Raw genomic sequence first — 17,909 nt, 5'->3', positions numbered from 1 at the left:
ACAGTTGTGAGAGGTGATAACTCTGTAAGCTCTAAATGCGAGTCTATGTGAAAGGGTTAGATGACATTGATAAAGTGGTAGCATAAGTTTGAAATTTCATGGTTATAGAGAGGATAAAGTATGTTTCTACCTGACAATTTTATTTAAAAAGAAGAGATACTGTATAAAAATCGAGAAAGTGAGGAAGAGATGGATGAAACTGGATAACGGATAAAGTATTCAGCTCTGGAACAAAGTGTGCATCTGCAGGCAGCTTCGCTTTAAAAGATGTATCTCAAGAGATGCATGAATGAAACTATACGAGGGGATATGCTGGAGGGGTTGGCAGTGTTATAGATGCTGCTGTGCTCACTGCAAATCATTGAAGACATATTTCAAGCTTTGAAACATGTGGCAATTTCTTTACACCTGTAGGTCAGCTGTCAGCATCATAAAGACGCTACAACATCAGAGCGAGAAAGGTGCAATTTGCATTTCTTGATATGCCGAGCAGCTGTTGCTTGGGAGGTTCTCCACAAGTTAAATATTTACTTGATGAGTTAGCCTGATGAGAGAAAAAGGACTGCTGTGATCAAAGATTTCCAACCCCAGCGTATCAACAGTTCACTAGAATCAGCAAAACATATCAGGAGAAGGGGTCCCTGGAAAAAAAAAAAAAAAAAAAAATGTTTGCAGCTTCACATGTGTCTATTTTGGGTCCTCAATATGGGAAAATATGAGAAGCATGCTGCAGAACAACAATAACGCTCTGCATGCAGATCTTCTAGCTGTTTAATCTTTGCTATTAAATGTAGGCACACTAAATAAATATTTGACTGGTAAACACAACACCCCACACACACACACACACACACACACATACACAAGCCCACTTCTATGAATCTCAAAGGAGGAACAGGAGAGACAGGTTCGGGTCAAGCGGACACTGGTGTTTGCATAAAATGAGCTGTATAATGGCTGTCAGAGATGAATAACCTGATCTAGGGTAGGAATGTAGGAGTGCCACAGTCTCACACCAATCACACCTGCATGGGCAAACAGCACAGGAAAAAAAAAAACCGTCTTGAAAAATCCTTTGAGGGAGACAGCTAGTCCCACATGTATGCATGTGACACCCCCTCCACGTCCTCCTCCTTTTTCCCTCCCTCCAACATACCTCTCATTGGATTCTGGATCCACAAGATGCCCCCGATAAGGTGAGGAGATTGGCCGAGCATCCCGTGTCACCGGCTTGTCCCTTGTCACTTTTCCTCGCCTCTAATGTCCGGAGCGAGCACCTTAACTAACTGTTTAGCTGCCAATCACGGGGAGGAGCGGGTGACTTCTTCCCCGGTCCACATGTCACTCCACCTGCTGCCAGATGAGCAATCTCAAACCAGACCGGTCTTGTGGAACAGGATGAGCGCACACTCGGCGCTCTGTTGCATCACAACACAGAACAGAATCCAGAAGACAATAACAATTTCTCTGAGGATTAGTCCCTGATATGAATCTCAGCGCTGCGCGGCTCCTGTATCACCCCCCACCGACCCACCCACCCAGAGGACACACAGTACCCGGCACAGCGGAGATGGTTATGCAAAGAGAGAGAAAAAAAAGAAAAAAAAAAGAAGAACTGGACGCTCCTCGGTCGCAGACCTGTTAACCAGTGCTGTCTCCAATCGCAGAGCTCACGACCAGGCGCGCGCACACAGTAACAACATAGACACAGAAAGAGGCTGCGCGTTAACACGAGTCTTTATGGTTTGTGACCATGAACCAGCGCAGTGAATACCAGCGGTTTATCATTTCACATGTACAGTGGGGTTAGGAACGAGGAGATGACCAGGACAGTGCACGTAATGCAGAGAGGCTGCAACATCACCCAGTCACAGGCTCGCACAGTTGACCCGACTGTGTCTGGGTTGAGTCAGTTCTCACCACACAGCTCACAGCTCCAGTCATCATGGTAACTGAAACTAGTGGCTATCTTTTATCTTTCTGCTAAAGCGAAAATAAAACAACACGGAAACGCCACCGTGGACAGCGCAGGGTTACGCGCCTTACCTTCAACAGCCATTGTGCTGCTCCACAGATTTGGGCATCACTCGCAAGGGAGCAGGCGAAATGTAAAACTCAACGCTCTCTCATTGTACCTTGTTTGGCGTGTTATCATCACTTTGCTGCGGGCAAGCCGGAGCGCACAGCTGCTGCCGCGCCTCAAAGGATCCTGGGAAGTGTAGGCTCGCCGCTTTATTGGGGCTACGGGGGAGTAGAAGGCAGTTTGAAGGAAGACCCCCCCCCCCCCCAATCTCCTCCACGCTCTCCCTGTTTGTGCGTGGTGCATTTACGTGCTGAAATCACTATAGTAAAGCCCACAAATATTCTCATAGGTAGGGTAATGCACGGCATGAGCACATTCAATTAGGCTACAGTTAAACTCAAAAATGCTGCAGATTAAATACATAGCCTGCAGCAACAAGTAGGAAGCAAAGGTACGCTGTATTTTCTTTTGTATTACAAGGCAATGCAACAAAACCACACACAGATACACACACCCACAGTTAATAACCCTGAGCCTGAGAGAATAGAAAAGTTTTCAGTTCACTTTTGCACATGGACACAATTGTGATAGATCTGGTCATCAACTAGTTTCTTCCCTACAAGTGGTCCAAGGTAAACAAAAGCGCCCTCATTAGGTTATATTTAGTTATATTTGTTTTCAGGTTGTCCATCCATCCCATTCTTGAGAACACGATATCTCAGTAAAGCCTTGAGAGAACTTATCCAAATTTAGCAGAAAAATTCACTTGGACTCAAGGATGAATTGATTAGATTTTGGTGGTCAAAGGTTAAGGTCATGATGACCTCATAAAACATGGTCTTGGCCTTGAGAACACAATATCTCTGGAAATCTTAAAGGGAATCCCTTCACATTTGGCAAAAAATTTCCCCTGGGACTCAAGGATGAACTGATTAGATTTTGGTGGTCAAAGGTCAAAGTCAGTGTGACCGCTCAAAACACTTTTTAGCCATAACTGAAGACTTCACACAGCAATTATGACAAAATTTCACACAAGCGGTTCATATTTTATATGAGTCTGGATAAATAGGGATATAACCTGAAACTAGTCTGAGTGGCGGAGGAATACAACCGCAAGCCTTTAAGTTAGGCTAGGCTAACTGTCTCACGGCTCCAGCTTCCTCCTCGCAACTAATGCTTTGCAAGAAAGCAAATAAGTGTATTTCCCAGAAAACTCAGTGTACTTAAAATGCATACAGGAACCAGGAACTACTTGCAGACAGTGGTGTTCACCAGGAACATAAAACAGGTCATCATGCAGTTTGCTGAATGGAACAGGTCCAAACTAACTATAAGCATTTTCACCAGATCAGGATCATAATCTGGGCACAGTTACAAAACCACCATCAGGTGACCTCAGGAAAACTGACTAGATAATAGCTAGAGGTAATCTGCCAATAATCCTATAAATCAATGTCTATACCATGTACATAGCATATAGGCAGTGAGTTTAAGGTTTTGTTTATTCTTCTATCCTGTTTTGCTGGGGCCGAGCACAATGAGGCTACGGCGAAGTGTTATGTAACATAATCATCACTTTGTGCGTCTGAATTATCCTCTACATCCATAGATTCAGCTTCGTGGATGTTCTTTTCGCACTCAGCTGGCAAAGGCAGTAAAACAGTAGCTTATTTTTACAGTGACGGTGTCTAAGTGTGCACACCGTAATTATCTATGACGGGACAGCTACAGTAAATCCTCTTCGGTGCACAAATTAAATAGAACAATTTCAACATGACACACCCTGCTGTCCAAAGAAAGGAGAAGAGCAGTAGATTGTGCAGTGTGTTATTACTTATTCAATGTGTTAATGGAGCGTGCAACATTTCTTCTTTATTGTGTGATATCTGTCTTTGAATAATGTTGGAGACTGAGGGTAGAGACAGTATGAGACATAAATAAAATCCACCAACTGAGGTCATGTAGTCATTAAAGTGAGTAAGTTTAAGTGAAAGTGTAAGGCTGTGGTATCTCCACAGTGAGACCAGTGTTACAGGTATTGCAAGTAGGAAGCAGATAAACAAAACCAATTGTTATGCTCGACCCACTGTCTGTCCATCTGTTACAGTCTGCCTCATTCTTGTGTTGTCACTAATATTTATGTAACAGTACGAGGAAGTCTGTCCGTCTTTTTCAGCCTATTTTTTGTGTATGGAGCGAACCGTAACACGCACCAGCTCACACACAGGTGCGGCTGCCGGTACGTTGGAGTGTTTTTCTAACTTCTTCCTGAATTCCTCTTTTGTTTTAAAGTATGTTCAGCATGTTTGAGTTTTCCGTGTAAGTTACAGTTAATGTGAATATGTAAGTTGGTGCATGCGTGGTTGAGCTTCGTCTTCCTGCCTGTCATAGTGGATGAAGAAGGAAATTGGGTGACTCGTGAGTTCTTAGATTGGTATGCAAAAAATAATAATTAAAAACAAAGGACAGAAACTGAAAAGAAATTGCAACAAGAACATTTCTTGTGAAAAAGTGTAATCATAGCGCCTACTGTGTCGAGGAGGGCAGTGAAACACACTCACATCTCTGCAATTAATGATCTTCTTTGGCTATTTTAAAACCTTATTGAGCAATTTGTCCAACACAACAATGTGGAACTCCAGGAAATTGGCATGAACATAATTATCAAATGCCAACATGGAGGGCTCATTCAGGAAAGACTTAAGACAAGCCTGACAAATAAATGACGACTATAATAATGGAGTCCCTGATGATAGCTACATTTAGTGCAACGATGGAAAGGAGAAAACGTTTTACTTTCTTCAGGCAATGACCTCTGTGACCTCAGATTGTCACACTGACAGCTCCCTACACTAAAATCAAAGCATTACTCTTACAACTTGACATATTGATCAGAATAATCATAATCAAATCTTTTTTTTAAAGAGTTTTTATTGGCAGCCTTCTTGGCAAAAACTAAATAATAGAACCTCACCATTACGGTCTAAGTTAGGGTTAGAGTTAGGGCCGTGACACAGTTAGTTTAGCTTGTCATATAGAATGGACGCAGTGGGAAATTCCTAGTGTCGCTCTGTTCAAAGGAAATAAGTCAGCACACCATCAACCATGCCAAGAAATACTAACCACAGATATTCAACACCTGCAAATAACTCCCCATGAAATCAAAACTTGTTTTTGTTTCCCCGTGCCTCAAGTCTTATTGCAAAGCCAAACTAATCTTGAAGCCAGCTTCCTATTTAATGGACAGGTATGAAGGTGGTATTAATTTTCTCATTTAACCCATGGCAAAAAAGAAAAAAAAAAAAAAAGCAGTATTTCCCAAAATGTCACACTATTGCGTTAATGCCTGGAGAATGCCTGGTGACGCCTCTCAGAAATACCAGCAGTAATTATAGTTTGTGTTTCCTGGTTGAATCCAAGAAGCCGGAAGGTACTTTAACTTCATGTTTACAAAATAAAAAACAAATGCACAATGATGATGTTTTGATTTTTTATTTTTATTCAACATATCTTATATATATTAAATATGTAAAAGTGAATAATGTGCACAAATGTAAAGATAAAATACACATGTGGAGGTATTTTATTTTCTTGGTTGTTCTTTTAAAAGACACAAAATAAATCATGAAAGCAAGAATAAGGTCAGCTGATGTAGGCTACAACAACAGAATGCACTCTGGTACTTTGTGGTTGCTGAAATGTGTGTTTTAAATAAATCCTCTCAACCTATACAGACTGCGATTTCTGTGTTTATCAGTATCTATACGCATAATAACTGGGTCACAGGAAGATAAGTAAAAAATACTTCTGGAAAATTACCCTGTAGTAACTTTTTTAGATGTAAGTGTTTTAGAAATCTGAGAAAGAGGGATATTCAAAGTTCAAAGCCCACAGAACGTTTTGCTAACACACAATAAATCAACAAGAGACGATAGACATTTAATTTTACTTTATTTAATGATTTATATGTCTGTCACAATGGAAATGTTAATAACAGTTAATTACAGTTTACTGACCTGATAAGGACATAAGTTAATATAATATTACTCCACTAAATACACTAAAATGACAATTCACAAACAGAAGTAGTAGAAAAAAAAATGTTATATTAGAAATGACTAATTATGTGTTTGGAAGGACAATAACTTCATTCTTTAATTAATGGCCAAATGTTGGCGACTAACTCCTAACTCCTGCTCTCCTCCTCAGTGTCCAGCAGTGCCGTTTACAGCTGGATCTACGACACCCCAGTGAGCTCCGATGGAGGTGATGGCTCCATGGACCCGGCCGCTGATGAAGCGCAGCTCAGCTTGGCTGTGGGTGGGGTACATGTTGAAGGAGTGGCCTGAAGGCTGGCCTGCACGCAGCGTGCGACCCCTGTTAGTGGTGAACACCACTGACTGCAGGTAGTGAGCGTATTTTCCAGAAACCTGGATGATGGCTTCGTCGTCGTACAACTCCATCACCAGAGGATTGCCAAACTGGTAGCCAACAAAAGAAGACCAGATGAAGCCGTAGCGGAACTGGAAGCTGAAGAAGCAAAAATAGACAAATGTATCACAATGGAGAAGTAATGTATCCATACTACTTTAATTCATATGGCCCTTGTTAACAAAAAAACTGCAGGTGAACTTTACAGCATATCAGTATATCATCGACATACATATTGTTGATTTCGGCCTCTTAATGAGATTTGTTGACAATAAGGAAATATAGAATAACACCAGCCTTGTCCTTTCGCATATCATTTACCCTACAACAAAAAATACTATGCATTTACTTTATTACTTTATTTGTTATCATTATCCAGAAACTACAACACCAAATTAAAAATATTTAATATTCACCCATAGATGTAGTTGTTGTATGCCTCCCACACTCGGACAGCCGTGATACGGCCCTCTCCAGTCAGACTGTAAGAGGTGCCACTCCCTGACCCCACGGCTGGGGAGAAGGAGTAGTACTGAGGTTGGACTGCAAAGACAAAGAGATGCAAACATTAACTGACAGAAAATTCTCTTTTATTTCATTTTATTTGATCTTATGTTTAATTTTGTTTGTCTGGTACAAATATGTATAAATCAAATTTAATTACGGTAAATTATTATGTGTAGTGTTTGCTCAGTAAAGTGTTTTCAAACATATCTGATTATCTGCAAAATACTACGTGCCTTAAACTGAACTGTTAATCAAGCATAAGCTATTTTTTATGAGCATATTACATGTCAACAGACTATTAAACTGTGATTAATGTGATAAATGAAACTTACCATCAGCTAACACACAAGCTGTGAGCAGAGCGAAGAGGACGACGTGGTACATTCTGTCAAACAAATTGATAATGAGGCAGAATTATTGAACCAGGAATGATTTTTACCCAGCAATTATTGATTTTATATTGAACACAGGGTGGATCTGGATTTTTACCTGTCTAATTTATTCCTTGCAAGATGATCAAGAGATACCTGTAGAGAATTAAATTAAAAAAAAGAGAATTTAATGTAACGTTCAGTATTTGTAACATCATTTTTTTCACTTTTTTTTCATATTTTACATATTTTTGAGATAACAATTTGACAATCAACAAATGATCTATTAATTGATATCAATAAACAGCAGAAGATCAAAATAAACATATACTTACAGATCAAGTTTTCAAGTGTGCTGTAATGTAGTCAGGGCTTCAACATCAGTGTGTGCAGCTTCACCTCCTCTCAGAGTTCTGTGTCTACCTGTGCAGAAGCTCTTGTTTTTATAGCATTGTGATTCATTAATGAACATGTATTTAATTGTCTTTACCATAAACACATACAGATTTCCTGGTTGACATGAATTCAAAGAAATACATGAATAAACACGATGCCTTCCTGTTATTTCACAGTAAACGTCACAGTGTGTTTGAATGATCAGAAAAATGTGGTAAGATCAGTTGATCGTGACGAGAGAGGGAATGTGAACCTGTGCCAACTGAAGCATGATTCTATTCTTGTTCTATTAATAAATTCCTAATTGAATTATAGGATCAAAAACCAAAAGCCTTTCTAAACAGGTATAGCTATACACTAAATGATTCATGGCAATGACTGGCAGTGTGTACAGTTTTCATCTTAAGTGACTTTGTTTCTCAACATATCATTCCCTGCAAATATACACCATGCTCAAAGGCATATTGCCTTAAACATGTTGACTTTTTTTATAGTTTGTTTTTAATTATCCAATATATATTTTAGAATTATGGTGCACAATAATATTGTTCTTGGGTAAAAAGACAGAACTGGGTTACAGGAGCATATAACAAGGTTAAGGAAAGTTACCCTATAGGAATTCTTTTTAGATGTAGGTTTATTAACATACAAGTGTTTTTCTCATGAATAAAGAATTTGGGGAGAGAGGGATAATCTGGGAAACATATGAAATAACATTGTGTCATAAACAAAGATAAAACTACTACAGAAATACTGGAATACAGAAATAATTGGGGAAAATTTCCCTCATAGGAAGACTGTGAAATACAGACTAATGCATAATATGTAAATAAAATGGAACCCCACAATCCAAACCCTCATTATCATTTCTCAACAGTAGAATTTAATTTAAAGAAAGGCCACTGGCCAATCTTCACATCACATACATTAGCAATATTTGCAACAACAAAGTCACTACAAGTGACAAACCTGATGCATCAATACATTTTTCACATCTTTTCCGAAGTTCTATACAATAATATAAAGTATGACCTGCTAAATGTCTCCATACTAACAGCCAAAACTCAAGTAACAAGCATAAACCTCGTACATGGCTGCACCCAGATAAGTCCCGGGCAGAACTTGTTTCACTTTCACAACCAACGGTAATAATAATTTAACATGCCAGAATTAAATCCCCCGTTCAGTACAATGGATGGCGCCACTCGGCCAGGTGTGCCAAAACACTTTTTTATAAACTTCAGTTTAATAGAAAATAATCTCAAAAAGCAATAGCACAATGTGCTGTCAACATAAAAATAAATGGGGTGTTGTCACACAAGCATGAGCACTGACGGTGAAAGTCCATTTCTAATTTTATTGTTTGCACTGTAAACTGCTGGAAATGAGAAAATATTTGTATTGATGCATAATGCAGTAACTATAATAAGGCAAATGGGAGTGGATCAATACGAGGCATTGTACTAAAGTACTGACCAATTATAGATATCAGACATTAAAATGAAAGGAATTAGAATAAAAGGTCTGCCTCTAATACTATCAGGCCTTAAATAAAGGCCTGTTAGCTTCTGCAGTTGAGGTAAATGAAGGCCCTGGTCATAATTTGAAGAAATGCTATAAAACTGTTTTGGACAGTTCATGCCAAATCATTTTGGAAGAGCAACGGCCAATAAGAAAAGTCCATCACTCGTCCAACCAATGGTGTAACTGTGAGGTTTTAGTATAGAGCTGAACCCACAGAAAAGAACACAGAATGGTGGTAAAGCTAATCTTAAATTGTAAATTATGTAGATTGTGGCGGATGGCAGAGGTTGGGCACACAGACATGACTCCCTTAGAGCTGGGAAGGCAGGTGAGGCAAACAGACATGAAACCAAGCAGAGGCCTGGACTACGAAGCAAGTTCAAGTAGCGTAAAAGCATCGCCGCTGTCAGAAATCCTGTCTGATTAAAGAATATTTGTTCAATTAAAATTAAGCTATAATAGTTATTATATAGGCTTTTTATCTAGCATGATAAAATCTCAGTGCTTTTTTTTGTTTTTAAAGCTTTATTTTGAAACCAGAGTGGACACATGGAAAGACCCAAACAGACTAGACTAGGCCGGGTTGTGGCAGGCGGCAGGGTTGACGACGTAAGGATGTGCATGTGACAGAACGATCTGGCGAAGAATGGTGAGCTGACCGGCTTCTTTGTACTGCAGTGGGTTGTGGAGTTGATTGCATGATGAGAAGCAGGTGGGTATGGAGACTGGAGGGAGCAGGAACAAGGAAACCACGCTCAGCTGACACACACACACACACACACACACACACACAGAAATATAGACACAGAGGACAAACTAAGGACAAACAAACACATGAGGGAGGGGAAAACAGCAGAACACAAGAGGGAGAGAAAAAGGACCACGAGGTCGTAATCCTAACAGTAACTTCATCTCTCAGCTCTATTGTTCCCTCAGCCATGGACATTATGTGGCCTGTGGCTGATCCTGCAGAAATGGGAGGTAAAAGCAACATAAAACATCTCAACAAAGTTCCTGAACAATAACTGTCTCACACAAAACACCATCACCTGACATTTAATGGTTGTGGTCCTGCAGGGCAGCCTGTGCTTTGAGACAGGGTTACAGTTTTTTGTGTGACAGCTAGCTAAAGTATGCTGTTGCTACTGGTTGCTGCCGTGTAAACGATGTCTGTAGACTTTTAATGATATCATGTGTGTGCTGCAAGTAGTCAGTGCACTTACCTTGTGTTTTGCCTCTACTGTAGAAAATATATTACATTCATACAGAGAGTGAATGTCTCCCAGTGCTTTAAATAAGAAATTAACTATCAAATGGGAATAATTGACTAACGTATTACCTTTTATTAAGTTCATTACAAAGGGTCTTAACTCCAGCTGAGAGCCCACAGGGAGCAAAATATCACCTTCAGCTATTCATACATTACTGTATGAAAATACATTACTATCCTGTACATTATTCCTCCAGACTTCCCTCTTTTTACTGACACATAATGAATAAACAAGTGACGATAGACATTTAATTTGACTTTATTTAATGGTTTGTATGTTTGTCATACTGGAAATGTTAATTACAGTTTACTTGAGTGATAAGGACATAAGATAAAGACACAATAAAAATAAAAATGACAATTTACCAACAGGAGCACAAAGAAAAAACAAGAGGAAATATCAGAAATCACTGATTATGTGTATGATGGTACTTGGAAATGGAAATACTACTACAGAACATACATAGGTGTACTTGATTATTCAATCAGATTAAAGTTTGGAAACTTTTCCTTCACATTAATGGCCAAATATTGGCGACTAACTCCTAACTCCTGCTCTCCTCCTCAGTGTCCAGCAGTGCCGTTTACAGCTGGATCTACGACACCCCAGTGAGCTCCGATGGAGGTGATGGCTCCATGGACCCGGCCGCTGATGAAGCGCAGCTCAGCTTGGCTGTGGGTGGGGTACATGTTGAAGGAGTGGCCTGAAGGCTGGCCTGCACGCAGCGTGCGACCCCTGTTAGTGGTGAACACCACTGACTGCAGGTAGTGAGCGTATTTTCCAGAAACCTGGATGATGGCTTCGTCGTCATACAACTCCATCACCAGAGGATTGCCGGATTTGGAGCCGACAACAGAAGACCAGATGAAGCCGTAGCGGAACTGGAAGCTGAAGAAGCAAAAATAGACAAATGTATCACAATGGAGAAGTAATGTATCCATACTACTTTAATTCATATGGCCCTTGTTAACAAAAAAACTGCAGGTGAACTTTACAGCATATCAGTATATCATCGACATACATATTGTTGATTTCGGCCTCTTAATGAGATTTATTGACAATAAGGAAATATAAAATAACACCGGCCTTGTCCTTTCGCATATCATTTGCCCTACAACAAAAAATACTATACAAGACTGAATCATTACTTTATTTGTTATCATTATCCAGAAACTACAACACCAAATTAAAAATATTTAATATTCACCCATAGATGTAGTTGTTGTATGCCTCCCACACTCGGACAGCCGTGATACGGCCCTCTCCAGTCAGACTGTAAGAGGTGCCACTCCCTGACCCCACGGCTGGGGAGAAGGAGTAGTACTGAGGTTGGACTGCAAAGACAAATAGATGCAAACATTAACTGACAGAAAATTCTCTTTTATTTCATTTTATTTGATCTTATGTTTAATTTTGTTTGTCTGGTACAAATATGTATAAATCAAATTTAATTACAGTAAATTATTATGTGTAGTGTTTGCTCAGTAAAGTGTTTTCAAACATATCTGATTATCTGCAAAATACTACGTGCCTTAAACTGAACTGTTAATCAAGCATAAGCTATTTTTTATGAGCATATTACATGTCAACAGACTATTAAACTGTGATTAATGTGATAAATGAAACTTACCATCAGCTAACACACAAGCTGTGAGCAGAGCGAAGAGGACGACGTGGTACATTCTGTCAAACAAATTGATAATGAGGCAGAATTATTGAACCAGGAATGATTTTTACCCAGCAATTATTGATTTTATATTGAACACAGGGTGGATCTGGATTTTTACCTGTCTAATTTATTCCTTGCAAGATGATCAAGAGATACCTGTAGAGAATTAAATTTAAAAAAATGAGAATTTAATGTAACGTTCAGTATTTGTAACATCATTTTTTTCACTTTTTTTCATATTTTACATATTTTTGAGATAACAATTTGACAATCAACAAATGATCTATTAATTGATATCAATAAACAGCAGAAGATCAAAATAAACATATACTTACAGATCAAGTTTTCAAGTGTGCTGTAATGTAGTCAGGGCTTCAACATCAGTGTGTGCAGCTTCACCTCCTCTCAGAGTTCTGTGTCTACCTGTGCAGAAGCTCTTGTTTTTATAGCATTGTGATTCATTAATGAACATGTATTTAATTGTCTTTACCATAAACACATACAGATTTCCTGGTTGACATGAATTCAAAGAAATACATGAATAAACACGATGCCTTCCTGTTATTTCACAGTAAACGTCACAGTGTGTTTGAATGATCAGAAAAATGTGGTAAGATCAGTTGATCGTGACGAGAGAGGGAATGTGAACCTGTGCCAACTGAAGCATGATTCTATTCTTGTTCTATTAATAAATTCCTAATTGAATTATAGGATCAAAACCAAAAGCCTTTCTAAACAGGTATAGCTATACACTAAATGATTCATGGCAATGACTGGCAGTGTGTACAGTTTTCATCTTAAGTGACTTTGTTTCTCAACATATCATTCCCTGCAAAAATACACCATGCTCAAAGGCATATTGCCTTAAACATGTTGACTTTTGTTATAGTTTGTTTTTAATTATCCAATATATATTTTAGAATTATGGTGCACAATAATATTGTTCTTGGGTAAAAAGACAGAACTGGGTTACAGGAGCATATAACAAGGTTAAGGAAAGTTACCCTATAGGAATTCTTTTTAGATGTAGGTTTATTAACATACAAGTGTTTTTCTCATGAATAAAGAATTTGGGGAGAGAGGGATAATCTGGGAAACATATGAAATAACATTGTGTCATAAACAAAGATAAAACTACTACAGAAATACTGGAATACAGAAATAATTGGGGAAAATTTCCCTCATAGGAAGACTGTGAAATACAGATTAATGCATAATATGTAAATAAAATGGAACCCCACAATCCAAACTCTCATTATCATTTCTCAACAGTAGAATTTAATTTAAAGAAAGGCCACTGGCCAATCTTCACATCACATACATTAGCAATATTTGCAACAACAAAGTCACTACAAGTGACAAACCTGATGCATCAATACATTTTTCACATCTTTTCCGAAGTTCTATACAATAATATAAAGTATGACCTGCTAAATGTCTCCATACTAACAGCCAAAACTCAAGTAACAAGCATAAACCTCGTACATGGCTGCACCCAGATAAGTCCCGGGCAGAACTTGTTTCACTTTCACAACCAACGGTAATAATAATTTAACATGCCAGAATTAAATCCCCCGTTCAGTACAATGGATGGCGCCACTCGGCCAGGTGTGCCAAAACACTTTTTTATAAACTTCAGTTTAATAGAAAATAATCTCAAAAAGCAATAGCACAATGTGCTGTAAACATAAAAATAAATGGGGTGTTGTCACACAAGCATGAGCACTGAAGGTGAAAGTCCATTTCTAATTTTATTGTTTGCACTGTAAACTGCTGGAAATGAGAAAATATTTGTATTGATGCATAATGCAGTAACTATAATAAGGCAAATGGGAGTGGATCAATACGAGGCATTGTACTAAAGTACTGACCAATTATAGATATCAGACATTAAAATGAAAGGAATTAGAATAAAAGGTCTGCCTCTAATACTATCAGGCCTTAAATAAAGGCCTGTTAGCTTCTGCAGTTGAGGTAAATGAAGGCCCTGGTCATAATTTGAAGAAATGCTATAAAACTGTTTTGGACAGTTCATGCCAAATCATTTTGGAAGAGCAACGGCCAATAAGAAAAGTCCATCACTCGTCCAACCAATGGTGTAACTGTGAGGTTTTAGTATAGAGCTGAACCCACAGAAAAGAACACAGAATGGTGGTAAAGCTAATCTTAAATTGTAAATTATGTAGATTGTGGCGGATGGCAGAGGTTGGGCACACAGACATGACTCCCTTAGAGCTGGGAAGGCAGGTGAGGCAAACAGACATGAAACCAAGCAGAGGCCTGGACTACGAAGCAAGTTCAAGTAGCGTAAAAGCATCGCCGCTGTCAGAAATCCTGTCTGATTAAAGAATATTTGTTCAATTAAAATTAAGCTATAATAGTTATTATATAGGCTTTTTATCTAGCATGGTAAAATCTCAGTGCTTTTTTTTTTTTTTAAAGCTTTATTTTGAAACCAGAGTGGACACATGGAAAGACCCAAACAGACTAGACTAGGCCGGGTCGTGGCAGGCGGCAGGGTTGACGACGTAAGGATGTGCATGTGACAGAACGATCTGGCGAAGAATGGTGAGCTGACCGGCTTCTTTGTACTGCAGCGGGTTGTGGAGTTGATTGCATGATGAGAAGCAGGTGGGTATGGAGACTGGAGGGAGCAGGAACAAGGAAACCACGCTCAGCTGACACACACACACACACACACACACACACACACACACACACACACACAGAAATATAGACACAGAGGACAAACTAAGGACAAACAAACACATGAGGGAGGGGAAAACAGCAGAACACAAGAGGGAGAGAAAAAGGACCACGAGGTCGTAATCCTAACAGTAACTTCATCTCTCAGCTCTATTGTTCCCTCAGCCATGGACATTATGTGGCCTGTGGCTGATCTTGCAGAAATGGGAGGTAAAAGCAACATAAAACATCTCAACAAAGTTCCTGAACAATAACTGTCTCACACAAAACACCATCACCTGACATTTAATGGTTGTGGTCCTGCAGGGCAGCCTGTGCTTTGAGACAGGGTTACAGTTTTTTGTGTGACAGCTAGCTAAAGTATGCTGTTGCTACTGGTTGCTGCCGTGTAAACCGATGTCTGTAGACTTTTAATGATATCATGTGTGTGCTGCAAGTAGTCAGTGCACTTACCTTTTGTTTTGCCTCTACTGTAGAAAATATATTACATTCATACAGAGAGTGAATGTCTCCCAGTGCTTTAAATAAGAAATTAACTATCAAATGGGAATAATTGACTAACGTATTACCTTTTATTAAGTTCATTACAAAGGGTCTTAACTCCAGCTGAGAGCCCACAGGGAGCAAAATATCACCTTCAGCTATTCATACATTACTGTATGAAAATACATTACTATCCTGTACATTATTCCTCCAGACTTCCCTCTTTTTACTGACACATAATGAATAAACAAGTGACGATAGACATTTAATTTGACTTTATTAAATGGTTTGTATGTTTGTCATACTGGAAATGTTAATTACAGTTTACTTGCCTGATAAGGACATAAAATAAAGACACAATAAAAATAAAAATGACAATTTACCAACAGAAGCACAAAGAAAAAACAAGAGGAAATATCAGAAATCACTGATTATGTGTATGATGGTACTTGGAAATGGAAATACTACTACAGAACATACATAGGTGTACTTGATTATTCAATCAGATTAAAGTTTGGAAACTTTTCCTTCACATTAATGGCCAAATATTGGCGACTAACTCCTAACTCCTGCTCTCCTCCTCAGTGTCCAGCAGTGCCGTTTACAGCTGGATCTACGACACCCCAGTGAGCTCCGATGGAGGTGATGGCTCCATGGACCCGGCCGCTGATGAAGCGCAGCTCAGCTTGGCTGTGGGTGGGGTACATGTTGAAGGAGTGGCCTGAAGGCTGGCCTGCACGCAGCGTGCGACCCCTGTTAGTGGTGAACACCACTGACTGCAGGTAGTGAGCGTATTTTCCAGAAACCTGGATGATGGCTTCGTCGTCGTACAACTCCATCACCAGAGGATTGCCGGATTTGGAGCCGACAACAGAAGACCAGATGAAGCCGTAGCGGAACTGGAAGCTGAAGAAGGAAAAATAGACAAATGTATCACAATGGAGAAGTAATGTATCCATACTACTTTAATCCATATGGCCCTTGTTAACAAAAAAACTTTACAGCATATCAATATTACATATATGTTTTAAGTCAATCCCTCACACATCCCCCTTCTGACTTTACTGCTCACTAGTCCATGTTAATCCACAACTGACAGTAGTCCTTGACAAATCAACTATTTATTACTGACATATTTGTTTTTGGCCTCTTAATGAGATTTGTTGACAATAAGAAGAACATAGAATGACACCAATATGTGTATAATGAAAACTGCAAAACCAAATTAAAAATATTTAATATTCACCCATAGATGTAGTTGTTGTTTGCCTCCCACACTCGGACAGCCGTGATACGGCCCTCTCCAGTCAGACTGTAAGAGGTGCCACTCCCTGACCCCACGGCTGGGGAGAAGGAGTAGTACTGAGGTTGGACTGCAAAGACAAAGAGATGCAAACATTAAATGACAGAAAATTCTCTTTTATTTCATTTTATTTGATCTTATGTTTAATTTTGTTTGTCTGGTACAAATATGTATAAATCAAATTTAATTACAGTAAATTATTATGTGTAGTGTTTGCTCAGTAAAGTGTTTTCAAACATATCTGATTATCTGCAAAAGACTACGTGCCTTAAACTGAACTGTTAAACAAGCATAAGCTATTTTTTATGAGCATATTACATGTCAACAGACTATTAAACTGTGATTAATGTGATAAATGAAACTTACCATCAGCTAACACACAAGCTGTGAGCAGAGCGAAGAGGACAACGTGGTACATTCTGTCAAACAAATTGATAATGAGGCAGAATTATTGAACCAGGAATGATTTTTACCCAGCAATTATTGAGTTTATATTGAACACAGGGTGGATCTGAATTTTTACCTGTTTAATTTATTCCTTGCAAGATGATCAAGAGATACCTGGTGACGATGAAATGAAAAAAATCAGAATGTAATACATTCACAGTTTGAAGTCTGAGGATCAAAATAAACACATACTTACAGATCAGGTTTCTAAATGTGCCGTAATGTTGTCTGGGCTTCAACATCTGTGTGTGCAGCTTCACCTCCTCTCAGCGTTCTGTGTCTACCTGTGCAGAAACCATTGCTTTTATATCAGTTTCTGAGGCATTCCTGAGCACATGCTTAATTGTCTGCACTGCAAGCAGACACAGATCTACTTCCTGGTTAACATGGATTCAAAGAAATACATGAATAAACATTGTGCTTCCCTCTTATCTGACTGTAAACTTCAAAGTGTGTTTGAGTGATCGGAAAAAATGTGGCATGATCAGTTGATCGTGACGAGGTGATGGAGGAAATGCAAGCTTGGGGCAACTGAAGTTTTGAAGCAATACATTTTTCACATCTTTTCTGCTAAATGTCTCCATACTAACAGCCACAACTCAAGTAAGAAGCATAAACCTCGTACATGGCTGCACCCAGATAAGTCCCGGGCAGAACTTGTTTCCCTGTCCGACCATGTGACTCATCCATTCTGCATGTGGACACTTGGGGTATTCAATCATACACAACAAACGGTAATAATAATAATTTAACATGCCAGAATTAAATCCCCCCTTCA

The 17,909-nt window shown here is 39.0% G+C and overlaps 4 protein-coding genes across 8 annotated transcripts in view; all 4 read right to left on the bottom strand.

Moving 5' to 3' along the window:
• samd12 (sterile alpha motif domain containing 12) overlaps positions 1–2,205 on the bottom strand; it is a 101,247-nt gene extending 99,042 nt beyond the window's left edge. For 2 of the 5 annotated variants that reach the window (XM_056399526.1, XM_056399525.1), the window contains exon 1: positions 1,157–1,537. In XM_056399526.1, coding sequence (XP_056255501.1) covers positions 1,157–1,217 — 61 coding nt within the window. In that variant the 5' untranslated portion in view covers positions 1,218–1,537. Of the gene's footprint in view, positions 1–1,156; positions 1,538–2,046 lie in introns of those variants that run through there. The other 3 variants (XM_056399527.1, XM_056399529.1, XM_056399528.1) reach the window with 3 other exon arrangements.
• A 3,782-nt stretch (positions 2,206–5,987) lies between these two features.
• On the bottom strand, positions 5,988–7,816 carry LOC130184020 (zymogen granule membrane protein 16-like). The gene is made up of 5 exons (XM_056399775.1): positions 7,668–7,816; positions 7,451–7,488; positions 7,294–7,346; positions 6,871–6,997; positions 5,988–6,553 (listed from the first exon to the last, which is right to left on the bottom strand). Exons 3-5 carry the CDS (start codon positions 7,343–7,345, stop codon positions 6,229–6,231), a joined length of 504 nt encoding a protein of 167 aa, XP_056255750.1. The 5' UTR covers position 7,346; positions 7,451–7,488; positions 7,668–7,816; the 3' UTR covers positions 5,988–6,228.
• Positions 7,817–10,765: 2,949 nt separating this feature from the next.
• LOC130184003 (zymogen granule membrane protein 16-like) lies at positions 10,766–12,667 on the bottom strand. Its single transcript, XM_056399739.1, has 5 exons — positions 12,528–12,667; positions 12,311–12,348; positions 12,154–12,206; positions 11,731–11,857; positions 10,766–11,411 (listed from the first exon to the last, which is right to left on the bottom strand). The coding sequence occupies exons 3-5, from the start codon at positions 12,203–12,205 to the stop codon at positions 11,087–11,089; spliced, it is 504 nt and encodes a 167-aa protein (XP_056255714.1). The 5' UTR covers position 12,206; positions 12,311–12,348; positions 12,528–12,667; the 3' UTR covers positions 10,766–11,086.
• Positions 12,668–15,641: 2,974 nt separating this feature from the next.
• LOC130184326 (zymogen granule membrane protein 16-like) lies at positions 15,642–17,429 on the bottom strand. Its single transcript, XM_056400264.1, has 5 exons — positions 17,328–17,429; positions 17,208–17,245; positions 17,051–17,103; positions 16,628–16,754; positions 15,642–16,287 (listed from the first exon to the last, which is right to left on the bottom strand). The coding sequence occupies exons 3-5, from the start codon at positions 17,100–17,102 to the stop codon at positions 15,963–15,965; spliced, it is 504 nt and encodes a 167-aa protein (XP_056256239.1). The 5' UTR covers position 17,103; positions 17,208–17,245; positions 17,328–17,429; the 3' UTR covers positions 15,642–15,962.
• Positions 17,430–17,909: the final 480 nt, after the last annotated feature.

The sequence above is a fragment of the Seriola aureovittata genome, chromosome 16, assembly GCF_021018895.1.
Source record: "Seriola aureovittata isolate HTS-2021-v1 ecotype China chromosome 16, ASM2101889v1, whole genome shotgun sequence".
In the NCBI taxonomy this organism is placed as follows: Eukaryota; Metazoa; Chordata; class Actinopteri; order Carangiformes; family Carangidae; genus Seriola; species Seriola aureovittata.
The sequence above is the reverse complement of the archived record's forward strand: the minus strand, read 5'-3'. Positions and strand labels throughout refer to the sequence as shown.

Bases quoted from the DNA above. Each gene is read 5' to 3' on its own strand.
- LOC130184020 (XM_056399775.1), bottom strand. From the start codon at position 7,345: ATGTACCACGTCGTCCTCTTCGCTCTGCTCACAGCTTGTGTGTTAGCT. The intron at 6,998-7,293 runs GTAAGTTTCATT...TTGTCTTTGCAG, and splicing joins AGCTTGTGTGTTAGCTGATG to TCCAACCTCAGTACTACTCC. The intron at 6,554-6,870 runs GTGAATATTAAA...TTGCTTCTTCAG, and splicing joins TACAACAACTACATCTATGG to CTTCCAGTTCCGCTACGGCT.
- LOC130184003 (XM_056399739.1), bottom strand. From the start codon at position 12,205: ATGTACCACGTCGTCCTCTTCGCTCTGCTCACAGCTTGTGTGTTAGCT. The intron at 11,858-12,153 runs GTAAGTTTCATT...TTGTCTTTGCAG, and splicing joins AGCTTGTGTGTTAGCTGATG to TCCAACCTCAGTACTACTCC. The intron at 11,412-11,730 runs GTGAATATTAAA...TTGCTTCTTCAG, and splicing joins TACAACAACTACATCTATGG to CTTCCAGTTCCGCTACGGCT.
- LOC130184326 (XM_056400264.1), bottom strand. From the start codon at position 17,102: ATGTACCACGTTGTCCTCTTCGCTCTGCTCACAGCTTGTGTGTTAGCT. The intron at 16,755-17,050 runs GTAAGTTTCATT...TTGTCTTTGCAG, and splicing joins AGCTTGTGTGTTAGCTGATG to TCCAACCTCAGTACTACTCC. The intron at 16,288-16,627 runs GTGAATATTAAA...TTCCTTCTTCAG, and splicing joins AACAACAACTACATCTATGG to CTTCCAGTTCCGCTACGGCT.